Genomic DNA, 22,581 nt, shown 5'->3' on the forward strand with positions numbered 1-22,581 from the left:
AAAAAAATAATCTCAATATTGCTTTTTTAAATAGAAGTATGAGAGAATTTCCTCGTAATATTAAAGAGTTTCTAATATGCAGTAAATGTGGTTACAATCTGCCTACATAAGCGTGACGCGTTCCGATAATATTTAAAGAGACCATGTTTAGATGTTAAATATCATATAATATGTATGAAAGTTCATATTAACTTCACACTTATAATCAAGCTGTTAAAACACGAATGCACTCTGCAAAATATTTCTTACAATTAAAAAATGAGCATCGCGGCTGGTGTTTTTAGGCAAAAAATAGACGGAACTTGCCCTATATTAAGGCCAGAGTTATAAGCCTGCTTCACATGAGTGTATTGTATCAGGCAAACTTCATATTAAACTGCCGATGCCAATGCCACCTCCAAAAGCGACATCAAAGTTGCTGAAGCCCTTGATTTTTCCTTCTTCGAAAAAGCGTAGAGCTGACAATATCATATTTTTCTTTACAGAAACTTACATAGGACATCCATGGTGATATCAGAAGATACCGCTTTTATAACTGGAGATTTGTTGGTGTCCGAAGGTGTCATCGTTGTTGTAACGGTACATTTGTAACTGCCTCCGTCCTGAATTCTAATTCCGCCTGCCCAGCTTAAAACTGAGTTTGAACTAACAACAATTCTTTCTTTTGTCCAAGTGAAATCATTTGTAGATGGATTAGGTTTTCCAAAACTGTGACATGTCACCGTCTGAGCACTGTCTTTAATTATGCTAACCGCGATGTCCACTGGTGTACCGTTCACTTTGAATTCCGGGATTGAAGGGGGATCTGTAAACGAATATAGTTTTAAATATTACATACCGTAACATAAATTTAAAAATCAATAGGTTGTAAATTAAATGATTTTGTAGATGGGACAACTAGTGCATTATTCTTTGATAAGTAGGTCCAGCTTAGATTAAAACCCCGTGCTTTTGTTTGTTTGTTTTGGTCTGAAAAGCGTTTAAAATATTTATAATAAATATTCAAATATTCATATAGTGCATTGAGTACAAAAATCTATTAAATTGTACTAAGATAATAGCATCATTGTACAAATAATACCTGCACTTTTAAATCTTAGAAAAAGACCATGACATTTATATTAATACATAATCTGTAAAACAGTATTTTGACACATAAGGCTTTTTTCTAGGTAACGTTTCGGTTGATAGATATGTTGAAAACATACCTTAGCGTCATAAACAAACAAAGGAAGGTTAATTAAAATGTTACTGATATAAGATTACATAGGAATGATATAGAAGTTTAATCATACAAACGAATAACCTTTTGTATTAAGGGCCAACTAATGATACTATCGAATACAGTCGACGAAAGTTGAGTTTTACCTTCATAAGACATGCATTTATATTTTTTGAAATGTTAGATAAGTTAACCATAACCAGGCTTAAGTGTAAAAAAATGAATGCGTCCGAGCTTCATATTAATTAGGGTTAGCTTGGCAATATATGTCCAGCCCAAAGTTATATTTAACACATCAGTAACTTAACACCCACGTCATTCAGTTATACTTACACATGATATTGACGTCCAATGTAGCCTATTGCAACATCAGTGACACTACACTCACGTAATTCAGTTATACTTACTTATACTATTGACATCCAATGTAGCCTGTTGCAACATCACTGACGCTACAGTAACGCCATTCAGGTATACTTACACATAATATTGACGTCCAATGTAGCCTGTTGCAACATCAGTAACTCTACAGTCACGTCATTCAGTTATACTTACACATGATATTGACGTCCAATGAAGCCTGTTGCAACATCAGTAACTCTACAGTCACGTCATTCAGTTATACTTACACATGATATTGACGTCAAATATAGCCTGTTGCAACATCAGTAACTCTGCAGTCACGTCATTCAGTTATACTTACGAATAATATTGACGTCAAACATAGTCTGTTGCAACATCAGTAATTCTACAGTCACGTCATTCAGTTATACTTACACATGATATTGACGTCCAATATAGCCTGTTGCAACATCAGTAACTCTACAGTCACGTCATTCAGTTATACTTACACATGATATTGACGTCAAATATAGCCTGTTGCAGCATCAGTAACTCTACAGGCACGTCATTCAGTTATACTTACACGTAATATTGACGTACAATGTAGCCTGTTGCAACATCAGTAACTCTACAGTGACGTCATTCAGTTATACTTACACATGATATTGACGTCAAATATAGCCTGTTGCAACATCAGTAACTCTGCAGTCACGCCATTCAGTTATACTTACACATAATATTGACGTCCAATATAGCCTGTTGCAACATCAGTAACTATACAGTCACGTCATTCAGTTATACTTACACATAATATTGACGTCCAATGTAGCCTGTTACAACATCAGTAACTCTACAGTCACGTCATTCAGTTATACTTACACATAATATTGACGTCAAATATAGCCTGTTGCAGCATCAGTAACTCTACAGGCACGTCATTCAGTTATACTTACACATGATATTGACGTCAAATATAGCCTGTTGCAACATCAGTAATTCTACAGGCACGTCATTCAGTTATACTTACAGATAATATTGACGTCAAATATAACATGTTGCAACATCAGTAATTCTACAGGCACTTCATTCAGGTATACTTACAGATAATATTGACGTCAAATATAGCATGTTGCAACATCAGTAATTCTACAGGCACTTCATTCAGGTATACTTACAGATAATATTGACGTCCAATGTAGCCTGTTGGAACATCAGTAATTCTACAGGCACTTCATTCAGGTATACTTACAGATAATATTGACGTCCAATGTAACCTGTTGCAACATCAGTAATTCTACAGGCACGTCATTCAGGTATACTTACAGATAATATTGACGTCCAATGTAGCCTTTTGCAACATCAGTAATTCTACAGGCACGTCATTCAGGTATACTTACAGATAATATTGACGTCCAATGTAGCCTGTTGCAACATCAGTAATTCTACAGGCACGTCATTCAGGTATACTTACAGATAATATTGACGTCCAATATAGCCTGTTGCAACATCAGTAATTCTACAGGCACTTCATTCAGTTATACTTACAGATAATATTGACGTCCAATATAGCCTGTTGCAACATCAGTAATTCTACAGGCACTTCATTCAGGTATACTTACAGATAATATTGACGTCCAATATAGCCTGTTGCAACATCAGTAATTCTACAGGCACGTCATTCAGGTATACTTACTGATAATATTGACGTCCAATATAGCATGTTGCAACATCAGTAATTCTACAGGCACTTCATTCAGGTATACTTACAGATAATATTGACTTCCAATGTAGCCTGTTACAACATCAGTAACTCTACAGGCACGTCATTCAGGTATACTTACAGATAATATTGATGTCCAATATAGCATGTTGCAACATCAGTAATTCTACAGGCACTTCATTCAGGTATACTTACAGATAATATTGACGTCCAATGTAGCCTGTTGCAACATCAGTAATTCTACAGGCACGTCATTCAGGTATACTTACAGATAATATTGACGTCCAATATAGCATGTTGCAACATCAGTAATTCTACAGGCACGTCATTCAGGTATACTTACATATAATATTGACGTACAATGTAGCCTTTTGCAACGGTCCCGCCTCATGCGTGGCAGTACACGTACACGTGTTGTCTTGGTTACGCCGCGCTGTGAACTGTACCGATCGACTGACTGAACCACCGCTAATGTTAGGTGTTGACTCGGTGCCATTGTAACAGCTCCATGCAAGGCTGGCAAGAGGATTTCCGCCAGTACTTCTACATGTCAGCCGTTCGGTGCTATTCTCTATCATCTGGTAGTCCGTTATTGTGTTGTAATCGTCAATCACTGGCGGATCAGATGGAGAATCTTCAATATAATAGCAAGTTGTAAGTTATATCATATTGGATATAAAACATTGCAAATAAACTGTCTTTTACCGTGTACAATTTTCAGTCGTTAATTGTGCTCACCTCATTAGAATATTAAAATGATTTTTGTAATTATTTTAGGAAACAATATTGCTATCAAAACCCTAAACACAACAGATGTATATTTCTTGATTTTATCTGAATTTGAATCAATTATGTCATATAAAACATCTACATATAACTGATGTTTGCTGTGTACAATTTTCAGTCGTTTATTGTGCTCAGTGCACTTAAAAACGCAAAGTTTTACCTGATTATGATGTTTAAATCTTGTTTTGAATGTGGTTAGAAAAAAGAAATATTAATATCAAAACCCTAAACACAACAGAGGCATATCTACATATGATGTTTATCCATGATTTCCCCCAAATTTGAATTATTTATGTCAGCTACTAAGGGCAAACTAGAAATACAACTGCATTACAGCATTCAAATGAACAATGTTAACACACATTTGTTTACTTATTTATAATACGATATTAAAAAAGAACTAAAATAGGTTGCAAATATCTCATTCTGAAAACCGGTCTTGTCAGACGATACATAACGTCATCTCGAAATTCTATATCAGATATATCAGAATATCGATGAATTGTCAATTCATTGTTAATTAAATACAATTGGAATAAAAAAAAGATCTTGATGAACTTTAATTGGCCTTTTTTACGATTTTGGTTTGCTTGTCATGTATATTGAAATTTTGAAGACATAGTATAATGCTATTAGTCACTGCATATGATGTATTAAGTGTATAAATATAATAAAAATAATCACAGACTTAACATATAATTTCTTTTTCATCTTTATTCTATATATCATACTATTAATAGTTGTGTTTATATATTAACTGATTGGACCGATCGTCTTTGATTTCCATATCAAAATATAACCATCGCAGAATGTGATTAGGGCCCCAAATGAAGGCATCTTTGAATGGAGGGAGCAATTTGAAGTTATGTTGAACGTCAAGTGGGCTGACAAGGCAAATATTAAAATAAGATGTTGCTCACAGGTCATCAATATTTTCTTTGATTTGTTTAAAAAGGTTTCCTATACAACATTTGTTCATGAACCATACATTAACCGCTGAATATCAACCAAGTTGAAACGATCATCAACACATATGTATTATGTAATATGTGTTTAAAGAATGTCTCTGCCAGTCAATAAGACTGTGTACAACTTCTCATCGTCATCTGCTTAAGGTAAAAACAATATCAATACCGAATTTAAAATCAGCCCAAAACACGTTTATGAAGTTCAAAACATTATTAATATCAATGGGCGGTTACCTTTGACCGGTTCGGTTGTGCAAATTTCGTACCATACCATAATATGCGTTAAGTCGTCGAAAAGTGAATGACGATCAGGACATGCTGTTTTCATAATAACATAAACAAATACTATTAATAGTTTTCAATAGTTGATAATTCAATAAAATGCTTACATCTTACGTCTAGAAGCTTCGTTCCTGACAGTTTCCACTGAGAGTTGATATTACTTGCCGCGCAGCAAATCCAGAGATTATTATCCAAACTGGATGCTGTAAACAACAGTGAACTTTCAACCTGTATTAGATCATTGCTTTCATGCGGTGAACTGGATATGGAATTCATTATCTTGACGCCATTCCTGGTACAGCTGTTACTAGAAGTCTTATACCATTCCACCGTTGGTTGTGGAAGACCCCCGGATGTGCGACACGTGAATTTCTGCGATGTGCCCGCGTTGACAGTGGCATTTGAACCTGTCGGTGATGTCAAAACTACTGTTGATATTGGCACTGAAATTAAATATAATTATTTTATAAAACTGTGAACCGCAATGTTTTGTTGTTAGTAAAACGTAAAAGTATTCACAAGTAGAAGGGAGCAGATTACCTTTAAATCTTTTATATTTGTATTTGGATACGCCTGTAAATTTAGATTAAGTTTTTGGCTCAGGTGAAAACTTCTTCCAAACGCGGTATCGTCAAACACATATTTAAATTAGAAATATATTTGATTAAATTCACTCGTATCGCACAAGAACATCAATTTGAAACCTTTTGATAACGTATTAGACCTATTGTGTATGTTTCATAATTTTGAGATTTGCAAATATATTTCAAGTTGAAAGTATACAAACTCAATTAATAAAATATGTTATTTTGTTTGAAAATGTTACACACATCGTGTATATGCTGATACCTTCAATATTGTCAGTATGTATTACCAATGTTATTACATACTGGTTTAAACTCAAAAGTGTGACAGAATTATCAGTAGATTGTAACCTCCGTCGTTGCTTCCCTGTTTTTTGGGAGATATCAAACAGATTTGTGCGTATTGCTGATGATTTTATTTGCTTCTTTGTTCAAATTAGATAGCAGAAATATGTATATAGATATATAACTTCTTTTTAACAGGAATTAAACGGCGTTTCAGTTTTATTAAAAGTGTCATTGATTGATTTCGTCATTGTGCTTGACGCTTATTAAAAGCATTTTATTATGGAATAGTCAAATGTTCATAAACAGGCATGAATTTAGGCGAAATTATCTTCATGAAAAAATGCTGGGTAGTTTAAGTAGTTTTGTTAGTTTAAGACTTAAATTGCATTTAGCTTATTCAGTCGAGATATGTTACGTTATAATATTATGATTATTTGTAATCAGAAACATAGAAATAATTCAGTTTATGAACCAGATGTTAACAGGTGAAATCACTTACGAAGTGTTCGAAGAAGCTCCTCGTTGGGTATATAAGTGGAGATTGTGATTCGTAAGGCTTAATGGACACTCGGATGGAGTAGGATCAAGTCAGTTAATTGTGTGTAGAATAATTGTCAACATGGTTACGATAAAGCTAATTAGGAATCTCTTCTTAATCATTGCGATAATGTAGGAGCTCTATAACGTAACCATTTACTGGAGCGAATACCTGAGATTTTAGGGCGGGTATCAAGATATGCAGAAAATTATAATAAAAAAGTTAAAGCAGAGTTAGTTAAGATGACCTCATATAGTTTAGCAAGTTATTTATATTTTTTGATCGAGAGACAAGACTCAATGTGTTAGAGAGAAAGGTTAAATGAGATAAAGACATAAATTTAGCTATATTTATATTTCATCAGTTTCGTTATTGATCATTTGATAGAAAACCAATGGCTTGAAATGGTTTAAACTCATTGAATTGGTGTGGAGTTGTGAACGAGAGAATCATTTTTAATTATAAAATTGTATTATGGCATTAGTCCATGTATATCTCAGTATTATCGCAATACGCTTTTTAAGAGATAGCATTTACATTCTTACTCAGCCACCTTATAGCCCAATGACATGGCTTTATTTGTCTCACTGAACTTTTATATAGTCACTTTTAATTGTAAAATTATTGCATTTATGTAATGCCATATTCATTTCCAACACTTGATTTGGTTTTCATTTTACTTTTTAAAACTAATGAACTTTAAATCTACAAAACGGGATAGATGCATAAAAACAAAACACTTATTACGGCGCTGAAAAGAGAAAGCATTTGGATGCGAGGCGCAGGAATGTTAACATAGTATTGGAAACAACGGCGATGGGAGACAAACAACCGCGATCGGAAAGCTAATAACGACGACATAAATAGAATGAACGGCGACTGTAGGGGTGACAACGGAATAAAACGTAAAACACAACGGTAGCATCAATGGAAAAAACTGCAAGTAGAAAAAAATGGCGATGTAATTTGTGTTCAAATGGATGTAAATAACAGATGGCCGGGTAACAGTCCCGACAGGTGTGTAAACATATCGATGAAATAGGAAGCAATGGAGGCAGAAGTAAATAAAATGGCCATGTGGGCGTTGCAACGGTGGCAGATTTGTAAACGATGAAAGGAATGTAATCGACTGGAACGCACATTATATTCCAAATCATTTGTGTACTTCTCAATTTAAATTCTAAATTAAATTGCACGCATTTATTGTTTATTAAAAATAGACTTAAGGACGGTTAACAACGCTTTATTATGCATCAGTAGATACTTGGCACTTAACACGCATCGTATGTTTTGCTAGTATGTATTTTTTAATTGACCCTTTATATCGTATATACCAAAATAAGTAGACCAGAAATAATACTGTTGCGGAGCCATTATATCTGAACTTGATTGAAAACAATAATAAGCAATAACATGTAGTATATTACCATTATTTGACTGGCACCATTTGCAATATTTTCGAGAATGACACATGAAGTAAACAATTCAAAATGTGTGGATTTTCTCCAGCTCTGTCCGAGCCAACATTTATTTATATTGAGGCTATGGATATGAGTAGGACAATCCCAAACTGGCCGTTTGCGATAATTGGACTGTGAATACAGCAAAACCTTAACCATTTGTGGCATTCTAAAGATATTTATGTATATATACCTGGAGAGTGGGATTTAAATATACCAAATTCTGCCAGTTTGTGGTATTACTCCTGCTTAAGTCGCCTTGTCAATTTGTGAGCAACACAAATGTATTCCTGAAACTGCATCAATGAAACGATGAAATCGATAGATATATGAAACTTTTAAATCCAAATCCAAGTCCAGCTCTAAATAATTGTTTACAACATGCGACGAATTAAATTGTATGTTTGTATCATTATTGAAACTTAATTAAATTTCCTGTTGAGCTTACTTTGTGACTAATACCATGTTTTATGTGGTAAATATAACTGATCTGATTAAATAGGCATTGTTTGAGTTGATATCGACAACAACAGTCCGATGATCACGTTATTTAAAAATCACATACCTGCCACAATGACGGTAACACTATTCCGACTGCGTATATTCAAATTTGCTTTACACGTAAAGTTGTCGTTCTGATAATCCCTTGTCACATTTAAAATAGTCAGCGTGAAACAGGTGTAGGTGAACAGAGTTTCGTCGAGACCACTTTGAAATATTGAACATGATTGTGCTTGTATAATTATTATATCGTATTTTCGTCCCGAATTGTTCCCATTGTTTTCCCATCTTATTGAAGACAGCTGTTCATTTCCGGTATACGTGCAGGTAAATGTCAGTGATGACCCCTCCGGAACAGTCGCTGCTGAGGAACTTATCGTAACGGAAGCATCAGCACCTGCAGAAAACAACAACATGATATACATTTTAGCAATATGTTAATTACCTTTAGGCAATATATGCACGATTTAAGGAGCGTAAACATATCGTGCAATGAGCACGGCCACTACTGGCCAAGCCTTTTATAGATATTTAAAAGAAATATATTTTATAAAATTACTATCATAAATATAATTCGTTTCCATGCTTATGCGAAAATGTTTGTTTTATTCTTTCAATACAATAACTTTGAAACTTTAAACATTATTTTCAACCTGACATAAAATCAAGTTTATTAATTATTTGTGGCTCGTTTTGAATCACCGTCACGAAGACATATATCGTATAACGACCTCAAATACTTACGGTCTGAATGTGTCATGTACCAAAATGACTTGATATCGACGTCAAATTTTACGATTGCTATTTAGAAATAATATATTTTACTATGTGTATTCGTTTGCTTTACATTCTCAAAAGCTTTGAAATAAATCCCAACGTCGATAAGCATTCTGCTTATTAAGGCCTCATTTATACCATTGTTTAATTGTTTTAAAATAGTTTTTTAAGACAATTTATATACTTTAAGTACATTTGCATCTTTAGCAGCATTAACAAAATATCGTATATTTCTGATATTGCTTGAGGTAAACTTCCATAGTATAACGGTCTCGAAACCGAGCGAATTTCTGCGAAGTCATTTTCAAGCTACATGTATGAATGTATAAGATTGCTCCTACTAGAAGCCGAAAATAAGTTTTTCAAACTCAGGGCGTAAATGCCAGGTTCATCGGCCTTACCAGAGCGTTACCAATCTGCATTCGGTTAATTGTTCAAGTTCTGAAGTGTCGTTTCATTTACGAATGCAGTTTAGATCTGAGCTTTTATGTGTCCTAAGCAGCATTAACATAAGTAAAGGATATATATTATATAAGTCCAATTTATATAAACTTCCATATCATAATATATTGCATAATAGGTCAAGGTAACGTACAATGTGTTTTTATTCTACCTGCATACATTTCAATAGTATTATGTATTAGATAGTACGTCTAGTTTGTTCGAAACAGAATCAATTACATCTAAGTCGCAACAAAATACTTGAGAAATCATGTTTCTTTGTATCAGATAAGTTTCTGTAATATACCTCATGTATCAACAAAAATAACTTCACAGTTGTCGTCAACATTTTTTTAACAACCGATAGCGTCTTCCATTCAACTACCAACATGATCAAAAGAAATGTTTCTACCAGTCACTCTTGAGGTTAGAGCGTTATAACACCTAGCGATCTTGGTGTCAAGTCGATAATGTCAACATTTACTGTTTAGATAAAAAAAAAGTGTATTTTTAGTCACCTCCAAGCATTCCCTCGTCCCTAATTGATGAAGAGGATGTTGGTAAGCCTGGTCCGTCATTTCAAATACCATAACAGAGCCAAGCAAGAAAACAGCGTAAGTTAATAACATATTATCATAGCAATCCGTCTTTGTAGTTGACTGATGCAGACAGTTAAGAATCCAAAACTAGATCACTCTATAATTTGACACTACACGTTATTGAAGCTGCACACTTCAAATTCAAATCACAAGTTGATCCAGCAAATATTAAGTTATGGGGCACAATTGTATAGGAGGGTTTACCTTTCCATATTTTTTGAAATTTTATACTTTAAAGCTGCATTCTCTCTAATTGACCGTTTTGACTACTTATTTATTATTTGTCTTGGATTGGGCCATTATATGCCGAAATGTTTTTTTTTTTTCAAGTAGTGTCAGTATTTGCGATTGAAATGTGAACTTGTAAGCATTATGCACCAGTTAATTGTAACCACGCCCCCCCCCCCCCCCAGGTTCAGAGATAAATGGGGAGCCGGGGAAATGGGCCGTGTTTTACCTTCCTTAAGGTCCCTGTGGTGTAGAGGCATTTGGCGGGGTTTCTACCAGCAGTATGTCTTGAATTATCTGAAATTTGCTGGACCGAAGGTTAAAGTCTCCGCTATTCCCCGGACCAGTAGGGGCGTTGTAACAATTGACTGGTGCTTTCTTTTGGGATAAATTTTAACAAGCTGACCAATAATGAGAGTCAGCCAGTCGCTATTTTATACGTTCAATTTTGCTTATAATACTATAAAATTATCTTAAGAAACAAGTGAGCAAGCTGACAAAGCCGCTACTTCATGCAACAATTACGAGGGTCGTCGAGATAGAGCCAAGGTTCATGCTGCTTGTATTAGAGGTGGTGGTCCAGAGTCTGAGGAAGGAAATGGAACTCCAAGCTGGTGTGTGTGCGACAACTGCCGGGAAAGTAGTCTTGTTTTTTTTCCTCATATGGTTTATAACATCTTAACATGCATATAGTCACACAAAGATAGAACAAATTGAATTGTTGGCATGTATGGAATATGGGCAGTGTTCTTGTATTAACATTTAAAAGGCATTTTAGATGCTGGCAAAGTTTGTCTCTATACTTAGTAATTAAAAGCACTGGTACTTTTGTTAAGGTAAGTGCTGAGTACTTTCGTGCAAATTTGTACTGAAGTAAGTATGACTTAGCTCATTCCTGGATATTTCTTATTTTTTACTCTTAGCCTAAGTATCTGTGATTTATGCCACTGGCTTTTGACATACCGGTACCTCTCCTCTTTCAGGACTCTGACCTCCTTGTTTTGAATAAGGGGGTTCTTACCCTTTCCCGTTTGAGGAGACAGGATATCCTCGTGTTCATTAATGAGAAGGAGCTGGGGCGACCCAACCGCTGTCTCAAACTGATTTTAGGAGTCATCGGGTTTAAGTTACGAAAGCGCAAAAAGATTGAGCTATTAATAAATCGACAATGCCTGCACCCATGGCCCTCATAAATGATAAGTGGATTGGGCTTTTGCCAGTAGATGACCCGTTTTGATTTCAGGCGTCATCAGGACAAAGGTGAAGGTTACAGTGACCTTTAACGCAAGAAGCAAATCAGTGTGATTACTCGATAATGCCTGCACCCATGGCTCTCAAACTTGCCATTTAGGTTGGGGGTGACCAGTTGATGACCCTTATAGATTTTGGGGTCAAAGATAATTACCCATAATTATCATTTAATTTTTGAATTATTTACTTATTCCCCGCTGCTAAGAGAATAAATTTTTACCTTCAAATATCAGTCATCATCTGAACATGATTTAAGACTTTACCTACTATCCTCACACTTTGAACGGTCTTAAAACTGCCTAAAAGGCATCAAATGTCAATGACAGCTGTCATTTCAGTCCATGCTGATTTAATTCAATTGTCTGAATAATCCTGACAACATGGCGCTCCTGGGGGGGGGGGGAATGCATAATGTTTGACAAACATCGCTTGTTTCTTTTCTGTTTAAACGCTCGTTCAAATGACACTGAAGTGATATGTCTGTTTTCACATTGTTATCTTTAAAATGTGTTTAATACCTTTGTCAACCTAGTTTAGAAATAATCGACTTATGGCAGGCTCAATTTGATACTGCCCATTTCTTAGTATAGCTTAGATCATGCAAATAACCTCTTTCCCACAGAAAAGTAATTTACTGAAATAAAACCATGAATACCCCACAGTTTTTTTATTTATTCTTGAATTAAAACTCAAATTTGATGTGTATAATAATTTGTGCAAGCAAAATAGTCGAAGGAGAGCTGCCATTGTATCCTCCTGAAGAGTTGTTCGGAATGGTCAGCAAGTATGATTTGCTGGTATGTGACGATTGCTCCTGAAGTGTTTATTATATTAAGAAAGTTATTACAAACAGATTAATTATTGACAATGCTTGTCAATTTGCTACGCCACAAAATACCCAACCACAACACTGTTTTGAAATGGTATTAAAGTGTGTGTTTATGTTAAAATCCCCAAAATTATAAGACAGGTTTAATAGGTATGGATTTTATTCAAAAAAATCAAATATTCTTTATGTTGTAATTTTCTTGCAAACAGCACTATTTCTTGCCAGTGTCACTTATATATTACTGTTGTTATGGAGCTATATAATGTCAAAAGTAAATGAGAGTTAATGTTTAAAAGAAATACTAAAGTCGGCCGGGTTACATGAAACAAACACTTTTTTGTCTTAGTATTGTGGTTATAATTTTCTTTGACAGAAATATTATTTATTTCATGAAAAACAAATGTTTAATTCGACATTTTGTTTATTTTTGGAGAACTTCATCAAGATTATCCTCACATATAAATCAAGATATAATGTTCACCTTTCAAAGAATTCTATCTGCAATGATATACCCTTTTTTCGAAGGGTTTGGTAAACTACCTACATTAATCAAACTTTTTTTATATACTTCAAATATGTTCTCATTTAGAAGGTGTCACGACTTCTTAAGCTGAAGAGAACAATTATACACACATATTTACATGATTGGAAACATATATTGCTTCTAGAACTCCAAGTATTCCTTAAGGAGTGACCATATTATTTACCGTATGTGACAAACTTCAGCTCCCTTAACATTTTAACAAGAGGAACATTCTGATAAAGTTTGAACACATGAAATCTTACCAAGCAATACCAAGGTTTGATTCTATTATGTTTTGAAAATAAAACCCAGTGACCTCCATTCGGACCACATGTTACCTAGTTTCAAACAATTCACCAATGAAACCATTGTCAATAAGTTTCTTGAATATTGGAGCACATTGTAAACCCTCTAGGAATGTCACTTATTAAACCTAGATTCTTGCTTGCTGTATAATTCTCTGGTTTAGGAGATAACTGGTCAAGGTGGCTAGAGATTTGTCGAGGGTAGTGCTTCTCCATAACAGCCTTTCTACCCATATTGAAATTGATGGTCAAGTGACACATCAAATCTGTTTCTTCAGCAACTCTTTGTATGGATAGGTCTGCTTTCTTTCACTTGGTATACTGGGGGATACTATTGCCATCCTCTACTTTTTGTTCCATGCACGGTTTAGTCTGCAAACGAAACAAGAAATGTTTCATTTACAGAATAAGATTTGATCACATCAATACACTCATGAAGTCTTAAGAACAAAAGCCGAAAAAGTTATATATACAGTTTTAAACACAGCCTTTTTGAAGATTATGGTTAAAGTAGTATGTTTCAGTTGCATACGATTACTCTTAACACCCATAATCAAATACCTGACATTGTGGTGCTTCAAAGCATGATGTGGTTCACTGGTGGCAAGTAGGAGAACCACTCCGAACATCATTGGAATATGCTGAACTTCTGAAGGAAGTATACATTTTCTTAGTAATTAAAATAGTTTAATCAACTTACAGATTTATATTACTAAAACTGCAGGGAATTGGTAAGCAGTCATAACAAATATAAAACCCGGTTTAAAGGCGCTCAGCTGAGGCCAATACATTTCACATTAAATCACACACGTCTGCACACACAAATATCTGCACGCACGTAACGTACACACACAGGCACACACGCACACGCACACGCACACACACTAGAAGATGGGATCGTTATCAAATAAATATTTCCACTTTACACAAACTGAAGAAAACAAAACAAGTTTGCGAACCAGACTTAATGCCTGAAAAATAGGACCAAACTCAGATATTTTCAATTTCATGAATTATGATGCAGTCATTTTATGAAATGCTTGTTCTAGTTTCCTACAAAAATAGCCTGAATTCCCTGATTTGTAATCTAAAAATACAATAATAGGGTATGACTTTAAACTAAGACTAATATAAGATGTGGAAAGAGTCAAGCTTGCTACATCAAATTTATATACCTAAAGTCTAGATAGTATGCTGTCTATGATGGAAGGTGGTTGTCAAGGAAAATGGCTGTGAGGGCCTTAAGGGTACTACAGATTTTTTCTTGATAAGCCATGGTGTATTCCTCTCCTCTGGGTTCAGGGGCCCATGACTTTACTCATTATATTGAATCGGAGGAAGCCACTCATGCCCATCCGTCACATGATAGAAGAGAACAGCTCAGATGCCCTAAAATATATAGCATTTCAAATGTTTCATTACCAACTTATATCATCAACAAATGTTATATGTTAATTATCAATATTATAAATACTTATTAATATACGAACAAATACTTCCAACTTCAAATCACTGCACAGTCATGGCACAAATATCAGGCGTTATTTGATTAAAAGGATATACAATGTAAACCCCTTTTTTTATTTATGATTTTTAAAGCTGCGTTCTCATCTATTGACTGTGTATACTTTTTTTTTAATTGTTGCGTTGGATTTCATTAGCCAATTTTTAAGTTATATCATGTAACAAGTGATATCAGACTGCTGACAAAAGAGGTGAGTGCAGTTATTCATACATACATTCGAAAATTGATGTTTTGGTGCTAAAAGCCTTTCTAACGCTTGTGAACAATGATTTGTTTGCAGTTTTCCAAGAAATTGAAATATCTTCTATGCTGAGTTATCTCATATGACACAAATCAAGGCATTGATATCAAAAACAGCTAATCCTAGGACGGAAAAATAGTCAAAACTGTCAATCTGCTAGATTGCAGCTTTAATCTGTTGCAAAAATGTGTTCAAACCAAATGAGTTTAGACTCTGTCGTTTTTCAATATATAATGTATAATAATAATTTGTGAGATGCACATGTTGTAAGCTAAAACCATACGATAATGAGATTTGAGATATAGTTTTAGTTAAAGAGGTGCTACCATTTGCTCAATTGTTTAAGTATTGAAAAGAATGAGTTAAACAAGTTCAAAATCCTTGGTCCAATGAGGAACACCTGGTCAAAGAGCTCTGTTAAAAGTTATTATATAAAAATGTGACAAACGTTTTTGTTTTTTTCGCAGTTGGTAAAACGCTACCTTTATTTTCTATATTTGAAAAGTTCAAGTGATATTTGTTTTTATTTATATTTTCTGAAAAAACTTTACTTACTGTACACTTGGTATTTAGAAGCCGGGTTAAAAATCTGTGTCATCAACAGCCTCCTGACATTAGAGTCTTGAAGTGTGATGTCAACAGATACTGAAAACCAAAATTACTGTCAATTTTTAACAACTATTTATTATAGTATGTTTATATAGAAATTTCAGTAATTCATTTATCTTCAAAAAAAGCCCTTGATATTTTGTAGATTTTATATATACTGTACAATAGAGAAATATAAAAAGAATGGAAATAAAAAACTTTTGCATTATTTGTTTGTATGGACTACCTTTAATGTACACTAACATGTGAACAAGTATCATATAGGTACAACTATCTATTTTAAGCCAGGTTCTTATATTATTGATATAAAATGATAATCAATGTTTTTTTCAAATGCCAATGCAATTATGAACATGATCAAATAAGACAAAAGGAATGGATTTTCTTAACAAAATAATGTTTTTTCTCAGCTTATTTAAGGGCTGTATTTTCACATTTAGGGGATGGGGTCATTAATTTTGCTAGAAGGGAAATGTACAAGTTGCCAGGGATAACAACACAAAAAAGACATTGAATGCATTTTTTTTTTAAATAAAAAGATTTCAAAACAACTTAGTTATATTGAAATGCCGATAATAAATGTATAAACTTGTTCTTTTCAATTGTCTTGCAGTTGCAATAAGATTTAGCTTGACTTTTTGACTATATCTCTAACTTGCATATGATGCAAACTATATTGTACTTTTAGCATTGGACTTAAAAATTCTGGATTTTGCACGTAATCTAATTTTAGAGTGATCCAGGCATGTTCCACCAAAGCTTGCCAGTAATTGACATTAGAGTGAAGTCAACTAGGAGGTGTAACCTTTCGACTTGTGCCCCCCCCCCAAAGAACTGAAATATTTTTGGTCAGAAATGATGGCAAAGGGAGTACTCCCCTTAGAAGTTTTCACATTTTCTAGTCTGTAATTGTGCATTTTGGCAATTTAATTCTTTTCTCTCCTTTAAAAAAAATATGCCACCTAAATGACTGTCAAAACGTCTTTTGACAATTTTTATTACTAAAGCGTACAGCTCTGAATTTTGAAATTATTTTGGATTATGAAGAGGAATTTTAACTAACATTTTGGAGGATAAGTACATCCGTTCTGAACGGAAATGGGGTTTGTACACCCGCCCGAAAATTCGTCGAAAGATAGGCCTACTGTGAATAATAAACCTTTTAAGGTTTTAAAAACAAGTAAACTGTAAAAGATAAAACACAAACCTATCGAGAAGATGTTTTGTTTCCACGCCCTTCATTTTTCCATTCCATTTGAAGCATCGATGCTTTCCATCTATTTAAATGAATGCCTAAATATACCATTGAAGTCAACATCTTTTCTACATTTCCCATTTACCGTCGCTTTCTGATCGATTTAGGCAATCTCTGCCTGCCTTTTCCTCTATTCACAAACGTCCATCTTTGTTATGATGTACATGTATATGCTGACCTCATTGATTATTCATAACTGCCACGTGCTTGTCTCCGTTTACTATCGAAGGCTTTCGGGACTGCTCGAAATAATTCCGAATAGGCCATAGCTGATTTTTTGGTAACCACCAAAAATAAAATCGAGTTAATATCAGACCAAGCTCAGGTTACTCCAATTTTCAAGAAAAATGATCTTCTACAAAAGTCTAATTACAGGCCTGTCAGTATTTTGCCTGCACCCTAAAAAATATTTGAAAAAGTTTTAGCCGAGCAACTATCTGAGCATTTCGAACCTATTTTAATAAATTTCTTTGCGCATTTAGAAAAGGCCATGGTTGTCAGACCACCCTTTTAAAAATAGTTGAAGACTGGAAGTCCGCTCTGGACTCAAAACATTATGTTGCTGCTGTCCTTATGGACCTGTCAAAGGCTTTTGACTGTCTGCCCAATGATATATTACTTTGCAAACTTAAATGTTATGGTCTGTCTGCCAGCTCACTGAACTTATTAACATCCTATCTTACTCAGAGAAAACAAAAAATCAAAATAGGTCACATTACAAGTAGCTGGGCTGAGATAACCACAGGGCTCGATCCTTGGTCCTTTACTCTTCAACATATTTCTCAATGACATCTTCTATTTCATCAAACAAGGATCCCTCTACAACTACGCTGATAACAATACCCTTTCTTTTAGCTCATTTAACTTCGATACTCTGATATCAGTCCTTCAAAACGAAAGTAATGTCCTTATCAACTGGTTCTCTGTTAATTGCATGCAGGCAAATCCTGATAAGTTTCAGGCTATCGCCATAGGCACTAAAACGCACTCTAAAAAGCCCAAGCTTAGTATAAAAAATGCCAATATTGAATGTGATGAAGTGGTAAAACTTCTTGGAGTCAACTTAGATTTTGCCCTTACCTTTGAAAACCATATTAGCATCATATGTAGTAAAGCTGCACAACAACTTAATATATTGAAAAGATTAGGCAGAAATTTGTTTAGATTAAGCCGCCTAACCATTTTTCACTATTTTATCTTATCCAATTTCAACTTCTGTCCGTTAACTTGGCATTTCTGTTCAAATAAAAGCACAAACAAGATTGAAAAAATACAAGAAAGAGCCCTTCGTTTTGTTTATGACGACTACTCCAGTACATATGAACAACTTCTAAATAGAGCAAAACTTCATAGCTTGTATATCAGAAGAACTAGAGCAATGGCTATAGAAACTTTTAAAATCTTGAATAATATTGCCCCACCTGTATTAAATGATTTAATTAAAGTGCATGATGCCGGTTATAATTTTAGGTATTCAAACTTATTAGAAGTTCCCAGAGTAACAACTAGGTATGGAAAAAATAGTTTTAAGTATGCTGCTCCGGTCCTGTGGAACTCGCTCCCAGAAGCTTTTAGAAATACAACAAACTACAATCAATTCAAAAGCTTGATTGCACGTTGGAATGGACGGGACTGTAGGTGTTCAATGTGCAAATCAAATTAGTTGCTTGTTCTACAGTGTCGGACATCATCTTTGTCTTTTTGTTCAATATCTATCTTAGTTTATATCTTGCTTGTGTTGGGTCTTTTGAGTTTATTTTGTGTTTTGTGTTTCTGCTTGCCTTAGCTTGTTCAAGTGTTCTAGCTGCATGCTCTGCTCTTTTTGTATAGTTGTACGTTACTTGATTTGCTTTTACTGCTTAATTTTGCTTACTAGTACTTGCTATGCAGCAGCTTGTTAATAAAACTCTCTTTGTATATGCTATCGTAATAATCATACCATGCTTTATTATTGATTGTGCTCTTGTATGTGCTGCTGTGAAGGAATTGCGGCTCAGGTCATCCCAGATCTGATCTGTGGTGATATTTTCGTTTAGACTACTTTTAATCTGCTTTTTGCAACTATTTTGACTATCAGTTTTTTATTACTCTTTTTCTTAAGTGTCTCTTAGGCCTCTGGTCTAGAGCAGCAGATATTTCACAGGTTTAACCTCTTTTACTTGCTTTGCTATGTGATATGTGCTTATTTAACAATGCTCAAAATTATTTTACAGCTTTCTTACCATGATATTGTGGTTCAACATGTATACTATTGTTATAGTCGGTTCAAAAGCGCGTGTCGACTTAAAATAAAATTTATCTTATCTTATCTTATCTTACCAATGAAGTGCAATCTTGAGACGAAATATCGCACAACGCTATATCATATAAATGATGCCTTGTCAGGATAGTTGTGTTATTTTTGTGTTTTATAACCCCATTTCTCGCTGAACATACAACTTTAATCCAAAAACCTTTTGACGCTAAAATATCAAATGTGATTCTATTATCGGAGTATAGCGTATGCAAATATTATGGATTTGATTTCCATGTTTTTAAGGCATTTTTTTCCACCCATGGACACCTTAACAAAAGCCGTACATTATATTAGTTTATATGTAAGAAAAACCAAAACAAAACTGTTAAAAAATATACAAATGAAACCATTGTCTCTATTATTTGTTATATTTGTCAGATTTTTGAAGTTGTTTCAGATTTAGAGAATTAACAAATCCGTTGTCAACAATCATTTTGTACCGTTGTATTTATCTTGTACCATGTTCATTTTTTAATAGCAGGTATGTCATTTCTAAAAAATCATGTGCGTTTGTTGTTAGGGTTAAGTTCGATTTTATAATTCTTTACATTTATTTCTCAGCACTGAACAGGTTATTTTTCGACATCTTTAACAATCGAAGCAATGGCCAGAATGTGTCAGAATAAAGACATGAAATCAACCAGAGTACAAAAATGGAATAAATCCTAACCTAGTCCTATTCCATTTTAAAATTATGTTATTATCGGTGTCAAATATCAGTGTAAATAAGAAACAGTTTTAAAGGAAACGTTGCGTAGTACGTCTGAAATTGTTTTTCATTTTTAAAGTGGTTTAAGATTTAGAGAATTAACAAATCCGCCTTCAACATATCAGCATATCATTTTGTACCGTTGTATATATCTTGTACAATGTTCTTTTTTTTTAATATCATGTATCATGTTATTATTTATAAACCATTCGCGTTTGTTATTAGGTTTTAGTTAAATTTCATAAGTCTTTACATTTTCCCCACATTGAAACGGTAATTATTCGACAAAGGAATTTAACAGATGCGCCAAATATCTTAATTGGTCTATTTTACAGATGTTATACAAATCAAATTATAAAAATCAATTGTCAATCGTTTAGGAAACGAACTGCACAGGCTGCAATTGAAACACAAATTGTTATCAATCGGAACAATTGCCGGTATTGAGAAATGCCTTTCCTGTGGAATCGGCCAGAATGAAAACATGACATCAGTCGGAGTACACACATGAAATAAATCCCAACCCAGTCTTATTATATCTTAAAATGTTGTCAGTATCGGCATCAGATATCATTTTGATTAGAAACAGTTTTAAAGGCAACATTGCATGGTTATAAAACTATCATATAAATAGTACGTCCCTACTTTTTTCTATTATGAATCTTGATCATAAATGATTTTTATAAGAATACATGTATTCAGTTTTTATACTAAACAGCCTCCGGTATAAGTTTGCAAATCAGGTTTGATTTCAAACATCTTTTTATTATTTGAGACACAATCTTTAAAAGTGGTGCACGGAAATATTGCATGTTATAGTATTTATTTAATGTATAAAAGTGTTGAGAAGTATGAAAAAAAAAATCCAATATATTATTCCCCGTTGGCTATCAATATCAAACAAAACGTGAGGGAAATTATATAAAGTTGTTTTGTAAGTTTAAAGTAGTAAATTATCAAAAATGGTACAATTTCAGAGAAAATGACAAATTTTGCTTTTGTGAAGACGATTCCATAATTGGAGAATTTCGATTCGCTATTTGGGTAAACATATTTATTGGTCAATTTCTATAGATACTGGTAACCAATTTGAATTTTCAAATATTGGGGTTTATAAAAGTCGGGTATATCTACAGTGTTGGAACTCCTAGGGTAAAATAAGGAGGATGTGTATGATAATGTAAATATAATTAATAAATTGTCACAGTGGTATATAACTAACATTAAAGTGTGTAGACATTTATGCTTAACAAAGTTCAATATGTTTGTTATTGATTCCATACATTGGAGATATTTGCGACAGAGGTGCCAACTGATGGCAAATATTTCAGTTGGAAGTCATAATTAATCAATTAAAATGGCAAATGCTTCCAATAAATATCATTCCCAACAGTGAGATATAACATAACTGAATGTATTGAAAGAACTGACTATTCTTTTTTTTGTTTTATCAGTCATGTCCAGGTATTTTTATATCTAAAACGCGGTAATTATATTTTTTATTATACAATAAGACGTCAAGCTCAAAGACAATCTTACAGTTAATGCATTTCCCAAACAACCAATGAGTATTAGTTTACTAAATAAGCTATATTTAATTTACAATTTTTGTTTCACACTTTGCCGAAACCCGCTTCATCGATTGGCCGGGCAGAATAGAGAGATAGCAAATCTAATAAAAATTAGATTTAGTCTAAAGTAGTACGCATTTTAAATAAGCATACGTTGACTTTTAAATAAAACTGAAATATACGTATTTATTTATGTACTCACCTAGGTATATCCTGCAAACTATAAAAATCACAAAGGTAACTCTTAAGTGTAAACTTGACATGACTGCATTTTCATACATAATAAATGGTAGATACGTGTGCTTCAGTAGTTTGCTTACTAATCAGGAAGTTTAAATCTTTCATAGATAATTTAAAGCATACGACAGCAGATAGACTTCCTGATCGTATACGTCTCCTAGTGAAAATTTATGATAACACAGGTTATACAGGGGTTCCATCTTCATGATAAATATCCCGCTTGGGAAAGGTAGATAAGTATATCTTAATCCTTACACCGTTGTTAAAAACCTTGGTGGAATGTGAGTCATTTAGATATAACAAAAGCTTCCATGTATGTTGTGTTCGCTTCGATATATTTTCATCCGTACTTGATTTTCTGAACGATAAAAATTGAGTTAATTTTGCATGAACCAATCGACTTTTCGTGAACTTTGTAGGCTGAGTTTGGCAATAAAGCAACGCTCTGATTGGCCGCAGGTGAATCGCCGCGCGTAGTGATCTTACTACGA

At 33.9% G+C, this 22,581-nt stretch overlaps 1 protein-coding gene across 2 annotated transcripts in view; it reads right to left on the minus strand.

Moving 5' to 3' along the window:
* Positions 1 to 22,169, minus strand: part of LOC128236318 (nephrin-like) — a 35,965-nt gene extending 13,796 nt beyond the window's left edge. Inside the window, exons 1-5 of one of the 2 annotated variants that reach the window (XM_052951219.1) lie at positions 22,053 to 22,169; positions 8,756 to 9,088; positions 5,428 to 5,763; positions 3,628 to 3,918; positions 494 to 805 (exon numbers count right to left, since the gene is read on the minus strand). In XM_052951219.1, coding sequence (XP_052807179.1) covers positions 494 to 805; positions 3,628 to 3,918; positions 5,428 to 5,763; positions 8,756 to 9,088; positions 22,053 to 22,131 — 1,351 coding nt within the window. In that variant the 5' untranslated portion in view covers positions 22,132 to 22,169. Of the gene's footprint in view, positions 1 to 493; positions 806 to 3,627; positions 3,919 to 5,427; positions 5,764 to 8,383; positions 8,487 to 8,755; positions 9,089 to 22,052 lie in introns of those variants that run through there. The other variant, XM_052951221.1, reaches the window with a different exon arrangement.
* Between the last annotated feature and the right edge of the window lie 412 nt (positions 22,170 to 22,581).

This window comes from Mya arenaria, chromosome 5 (genome assembly GCF_026914265.1).
Source record: "Mya arenaria isolate MELC-2E11 chromosome 5, ASM2691426v1".
Classification (NCBI taxonomy): domain Eukaryota; kingdom Metazoa; phylum Mollusca; class Bivalvia; order Myida; family Myidae; genus Mya; species Mya arenaria.